This window comes from Protobothrops mucrosquamatus, unplaced genomic scaffold (assembly GCF_001527695.2).
Source record: "Protobothrops mucrosquamatus isolate PMUCROS unplaced genomic scaffold, P.Mucros_1.0 scaffold151, whole genome shotgun sequence".
Classification (NCBI taxonomy): Eukaryota; Metazoa; Chordata; class Lepidosauria; order Squamata; family Viperidae; genus Protobothrops; species Protobothrops mucrosquamatus.
The window spans coordinates 198505-205774 of NW_015386516.1; the positions used below are offsets into that span (position 1 = coordinate 198505).

At 39.2% G+C, this 7270-nt stretch overlaps 1 protein-coding gene across 1 annotated transcript in view; it reads left to right on the forward strand.

Moving 5' to 3' along the window:
* HMCN1 (hemicentin 1) overlaps nucleotides 1-7270 on the forward strand; it is a 231135-nt gene that overhangs the window by 101020 nt on the left and 122845 nt on the right. The window contains exons 20-23 of the mRNA XM_015813311.1: nucleotides 882-994; nucleotides 2175-2334; nucleotides 3437-3611; nucleotides 5434-5561. Coding sequence (XP_015668797.1) covers nucleotides 882-994; nucleotides 2175-2334; nucleotides 3437-3611; nucleotides 5434-5561 — 576 coding nt within the window. The remainder of the gene's footprint in view (nucleotides 1-881; nucleotides 995-2174; nucleotides 2335-3436; nucleotides 3612-5433; nucleotides 5562-7270) is intronic.

Consider the following 7270-nt stretch of genomic DNA (forward strand, 5'->3'; position numbering starts at 1 on the left):
TTTAGTTATCATTCAGCATCACTTTCCTCCTATGTTATATAGCACAGGTGTCAAACTCATCACGTCACGTCACGTGTCACAACATATCGCGTCTCTTTTTGCATTCCCGGCAATGGGTTGGGTGCGGCTTTGGTATGATGAAACCGGCCCACTGGCCGGCAGTTTGACACCCCTGTTATATAGGAATGTCAATTTTGTAATATAATACCAGCTACTTGTTTATTTTATTGGCTATGGCTTAGGGAATCAGAAAACCCAAACCAACACATTTGTTATTATGTTTTGTGTATGAGACAAAGGAAGACATTCCTTGTTATCTAATCTAAATATAAGGCATAATGCAGGAATGGCCATCTTTGAAATCTGGGGACATATCTGAGAACATGTTACATGTTCACTTATGAAGTGGCCACATGGGAGATTTGTTTGGTTGTGAAATGGTTGTCATAGTGAACACAGCCACCCACAAAAACCCTTTTCCAGAAGATGAACTAACAGATCTCCTCACATTCTTTCTGACATCCCACTGGATCTTTGTGGAGCTCAAATTCACATAAATACAAATATGGTGTAAGAAGCTAGTATCTGCAGCATGTTAGCTTCTTATTTAATATTTTAATTAAAAGAATTTTTTTAAAAAAGTCAAGTGGGTCAGATGGTCTGGTGGGTACCAAAGGAGTATTTTTCATCACATCATTGGCTGTGGACGCTACATTGCCTATACATGCCATTACATCTAAATAAGACTGAAATTTAAAAAGATTGAAAGATTGGCATGGAATATCTGCATTAATGGATTATGCCTTATTATAGACAGCAACATGTAAAATAACCTGTAATAAGAAGTAATTTGTAAGATATCTGCATATTTTTGTTTTTAGTTCCACCCATGATCCAGCATGGACAACAGATATTTAGTACTATAGAAGATGTTCCACTTACATTGCCTTGCAAAGCCAGTGGAGTTCCTATGCCATCCATAGTATGGTCCAAGGTAATTGCAATGTTTTGATCAACTGAACTGGAACTTTAATGAGTTAGGTGTATTTATGTACTTAAAATATTGATAGCTTACATCCTGTCCAGACAGCATATGCTACCATTTAATACGAATAGTCCTCAACTTACAACAGTTCATCTAGTGACCGTTTGAAGTTATAATGGCACAGAAAGAAGTGACTTTTGATAGTTTTTCGCACTTATGACCATTGCAGCATCCCCATGATCATGTGATTTACATTCGGATGCTTGACAACTGGTTCATATTTATGACAGTAGCAGTGTCTTGGGGTCATGTGATCCCTTTTGTAACCTTCTGACAAGCAAAGTCAATACGGAAATCAGATTCACTTAACAACTGTGCTGCTAACTTAACAACTGCAATTATTCACTTAATAACTGTGGCAAGAAAAGTCATACAATGGGGCAAAACTCACTTAACAAATTTCTCACTTAGCAACATAAATTTTGGGCTCAACTGTAGTACCAACACATTGAGAAGGCATAATATTCAAGAATGCCATCTAATTAAGTTTGCTGCCTCCACTAAGGCTGCTAGTTAGGACAACGATGCAAGCTGTCATGTGTTTAAAGTAGCTTTCAGACATACAGTATCTCCAGTATTGGGATTCAAATATATGAATAACCGGTTCTCTGTGTGGATGCCACTTCTGGAAGTCCATTCTGGGCCTGGGCAACAAAAAATTAGCTACCAGTTCTGCCGAAGTGGTGTGAACTGGCTGAATCCCACCACTGAGTATCTCCACATATGACTGGCTATGAAGAAGGAGAAGAGAAGGTGCTTTTTATCCAGAATAGATCTATGTATTATCTGGAAATACTCATTGCTTAAGTTATCATAATTACTGTAGAAAATCTTTCGGATTAAGTGTGTCTAATTGTTAAATGTAGTTTAGCAGGTACTTTTTAGAACTATAGATTTAAAACAATGAAAGAGGGAAGGACAATCTCAAAGGAACATTTGAGGCTAACTCTTAATGTAAACTGAGCCAATAATAACAGAAAACTGTAAATTTTAAAAGAAAGCAGTGACACTATGACTTCAAAGCAAGCTGGGATGATAAGAAGCTGAGCATTATTAAGATATGCTCTGGCAATTTTTACTTCATGTTCCACACCAACAAGTTCATCTTCATTTTCCTGTCTTTTTACAGAAAGGAGAAGTGATTCCTCCCAGTAGTTTAATGTTTTCTGCTGGGTCTGATGGAAGTCTTTATGTAGTTTCTCCAGGAGGTGAGGAGTCTGGGGAATACATCTGCACTGCAACCAATGCAGCAGGTTATGCCGCACGGAAAGTACAGCTGACAGTCTATGGTAAATAGAAGTGAAAGTGTAAATCAATCTAAGAGTGCAGTATGAGGCTCAGTCTGAAACTCCAGGTCTGCAAGTAGCTTTTGAAAGTGCCCAGAACCATGTTGAAGTTGTCAACAAACTGCAATTAACATGAGACATTGCAGAATTTATTATATTTTGTAATCAAATTATATTGTTAAATTTAAATGTAAGTTAAGCTCCTTCTAATTGTTGCCCCAACAACCCTAACCATAACCCATTTTTTGTTTGGTCCTGGCCTGCCTACTTTTTAACATCACTTTTAGTATGCCAGTCAAAAGCTAAGTATGGCTCTCAACTTAATAAGATTGGGCATCCCTACTCTATACAGAACTGCCAATATCAGTAATAATTTGGAGCTAAAATGTGTCACAAGAAGCATTTCATGATAACAGTTTTTACTGTTCTGGAGATTTAAAGTGAATATTGCTCTTTGTGTGGTAACTCTGCCTCCTGTTCATTCAACCAGTTGATATGATTTGGCTGCTCTGGGCCTCTCTCCCTACTTTTCTGCTATGAATTTCAGTGAATATTACAACTCTCCCTACAATGTTTATTATGATAAAAATATTTTACAGTTTATCCCTGCATAAACAGGATTCCTTTCAGAAGACCATTCTGTAGGATAACTCTGTGGTTCACCCCTCCCTCCTTCCTATACTTACTCCATCCTGAGAGCAAGTGTCCAAAATAACAGGAAGTTTTGACTAGAGTCTAGGTTTGGGATCAGACTCATTGAGATGACTTTGGAACAATAAATAGTATTTCATCTTATCTTTCCATGTGCTGTGTCTCACTCCAACTGTATTTTGTAATAGTATCCATATGTTCTGTTGGCATAGGAACTGTGATTTCAGGCAAATATCCCCTCTCATCTTGCACTGGAACTGTATACAAATATCCCCTCTGTTAAAAGGGTCCTTGACCCTTTGGAAAGTTTATCTTGTGTAAGTAGAAGAGGGGACAGAAGGATGGAAAGCATGAGCTGTTTTGCTTGCAGAACAATTGGAGTTAACCCACTAACCTGAAATGAAATATTATTGCAAGAGCTGGATAATATTGTAATGTGCATGTTATGTTTTAGTAAAACCAAGAATTTCCAGACCTGGAAGTCAGCAAGGAAGTTCACTAGATAACCCAACTGAGATGTCAGTAACAGCTGGGGAAGAAGTGACACTTCCCTGTGAAGCGAAAAGTTTGCCACCCCCAATAATCACTTGGGCTAAAGAAATGCAGCTTATTTCTCCATTTTCTCCCAGGTAACTTTCTTAGTTTACTTTGTTTGAATTACTGTACAAGTTGTCTCACTGATATGAATAGAGGCTGCTAGATAACTGTGGCGTACTGTATGCATATATGCCAAGAAATGATTATTCATATTACACTTTGATTCAGTCTCTACCTATTTAAAGGATAATGGAAATGTACTATGTGTAGTACATTGTCAGTATCCTATGCAATCATATGGAATCCTTTCATAACGTGATGTTCACTAGGTGTGCTAGATTGTAGTTTCCATCTACTCTAGACTGTAATTTCCATCATCCTTGTAGTCCAACACATTACAGGATGAATACTAAATAATGACAACAGAAACATTTATCAAAAATGTTATTTTCGGAAGTATTTCCTCTGCATACTCCTTCATAAACTACCCTTTGAAAATACTTAGGTTTTGCATGGTAAATAATATCTTTGTCAGGCAACATCAAAAGGTCTGGAGTTTTGGCTTATCTCAGAAGTCCATAATAAAGGCATATGTCTTGCTGGCAGCTTGTCTTGTTGTTGAATCTTTAAACAACACATTCATTGTAAGAACTGGGTCACTGAAGGGATGATTAGAATTACCTCTGCTGTTGGTATTTCTTACTTCTCCCCCTTTCTTATCTTGAATCCTTTAAGAAAGAGTTCAGCCTGGAAATGAGAGAGGACTGAGTTTGGCAGCATGAATGGTGGTAGTCACTGATAGGCAATTAATTTGATTAAGGAATTAACGGATTAAAGAATTGGGTCACAATCTATTCTATCTTGCAGGATAGATGGGAGTTTTTGACATGTACTTTCCCTTTTGGCACTAGATAAGAGTTAACAAAATTCAAGAGGGGTTGGACTTAGATCACTTGTGAGAATGTAAAGACTCTAAGCTGATTCCTCTTTTGACTCCTCCCCCAGACTCTGCCAATCCTCCTCCTACTACAAAACTAGAAAGCTTTCTGGGTCTTTCTTCATCAACTCAAAGTCTCCACAGTGACAGTGTTTTTGTGTTTGCAGGGTTGAGGCATTAAGCGGAGACACATTGTATAAGCAAGCTTCCTTTATTGATCTCTTCATACAACCCACAACCAGCAAAAGACATGCAGGCCTTTTATAATGTCCAAAACCTGGACAGTGTCAGCCAATAGAATTCCGGATATTTTTGTGCCTTGCGCATGCGCGCAAGATTGGCGACAGCCAGTCTGGTCCTGGGCAACTTTTGGTCTGCCCGGGAACATTTGCAACATTTCTGAGCCTGCTGAATGCTTCAGCAGGCTCAGGACACAACAAGTATAATCTGCATTTATTGACTTATAATAATTATACACTGCTTTTCATTATAAAAATAGCAATTGACAGTAACATGGTAGTCTTCATTTGTCTTTATGAGTTCATACAGGTTTTGCTCTAGTTCTTCCCTTTATCATCTTTAGATTTAATAAAATATGCATTGGTTTGGTTTTTGATTGAGACCATCAGAGAAACTCAGCACATATACTGTTTTGGTATCTTTGAGGGATGCATTTTAAAAAATGTAAAAGAGGATAGAAAATGCCTCCAACTTGGTTGCTAACTGGATTTGAAATGGGAGTCTGTGGACTGTTGACTCTTACTTCATTCCTCAACTATGCAGAATGAAGAAGTCAGAGGGCAAGCACAATTAAGGGAAAAATGGAAGATCAGTCTGTACAAAAGTAATACTGAACAGATGCTCTTTGATGTGCAACGTTTATTATTAATGCTCCTGTAAGAGACTTTCATGTTCTTATAAATATTTATAGTCATCTGTATTTCCTGTGGTTTTTCCCCCGCCCCCCACCCCCCCAGACATACCTTACTCTCTTCAGGCTCAATGAAGATCACAGAGACGTGGGTATCAGACAGTGGCTTGTACATCTGTGTGGCCACAAATATTGCTGGAAATGCAACCCAAAAAATAAAACTAAATGTACATGGTAAGAACCCTCTGCTTTCGATAATAAATATTGAATTAAATTAATAATGGATATTGAATTAATTAGTACTTCAAATAATATTAACTTAATTAAATATGATTAAAGTGACTGGCATCAGATTCAAATTGGATTGAGGGGTGGGGAAGTCCAGAGGCTATACCTTTATGTATTATGCATGTCCTTAGGGAAGAAGATTAGTAATAGTATCACAACTTTATTTTTAAATATTTTTTCAATCTGTCTTTTGGCCCATTAAAGCTGTTTAGAGCCTGCACAAAATTATGTAATGGAGAATTAATTTTTAAATCATTTCTCCGTGCAATACCCTAACCTCCCACTTCCTGCACCATTGACACCAACAATCCATTCATCTTCCTTAATTTGGCCCTTCAGAAGGCTTCAGAATCTTCCCATTGTTCCTATTTGCTGACATCCTGAATCTTCTTGTGTACCATAATAGTTTCTCATAGATCTTAAGAGCCTAAATAAGACTTGCTGCTTGGCCACAATTCACTGGAATGGTCTCTGCTCATTAAATGAAAAGGATCTGCATCTCTTTATAATAGCATCTATTTGTCAAAAGATAATCATTTAAAACAGGGGTGCGATGGCTCAATGGTTAAAGACGCTGAGCTTGTCAGCTGATCCAGGTTCTAGACCTGAGTGCCATGCAATGGGGTGAGCTTCCATTCCTTGCCCCAGCTCTTGTCCACCTAGCAGTTCAAAAGCATGCAAATGTGAGTAGATAAATAGGTATCCAGTGGGAATGTAACAGCATTCTGTGTACCTTTGGCATTTAGCCCTGCTGACCACATGATCATGGAAAATGCTGGCTACCTTGGGCAAGAAATAGAAATGAGCACTGTGCCCTAGAGTCAGACATGAATGGACAGGGAAACCTTTACCTTCATCTAATCATTTAAAGCCAATTATGTAAGAATTTATTAGTATAAATTAACTTATCAGACGGTAACATTTTCAATGATTTAACACAAATACATGGGTAATTTCTTTGATGATTTTTAACCATTCCTCAAGTCTTATATGTTCATGATCTATAAATATTGCTGAAAGTGTTTAGAAATGGTCTTTATTTATTAATTAAATTTACCGTATATACTCGAGTATAGGTCGACCCGACTATAAGCCGAGGGACCTATTTTGCCACAAAGAACTGGGAAAAAATGGTGACTCGCGTATAAGCCGAGGGGGCATTTTCCAGCAAACACATTTTTCCGCCTGGGCTAATCGTCCTCTTTGCAACCCCACCCCTCTGCGCGCGATTGTAGCACTTTGCACAAAGGAGCAATAGTTGATAACATGCCCCACGTCAGCTGGAAGGGTATTCTCGGATAGTGAGAAGCTGGAACCGGGCGGGTGGGCGAGAGAGGCAGGCAGAAAAAAGAAACGGGGGGGGGGGAAATCCACACACGCTCACGCAGGGAAAGGGGGAAACGGGTGGGCCGGCCGGCTTCCCTCTCCTCTTTGTGTGTGTGTGTGTGTTTGTCTCTCTCTCTCTCTCTCTCAATTCTCCCCCACCCCAAAAGCGGGGAGGGGGCGACCTTGCAAAAGGGAGGGGGCTTCTCCCGGTTGCGGGGAAGGCTGGAGGTGCGCCTTTCTTGGCCAGCCCGGGTAAATTCGGCCGTATTCTTCAATACGGGCCGGCCCCAGCAGTTCCGGCTGGTTGCCGGCAGTTGGCTGTTCCTCCC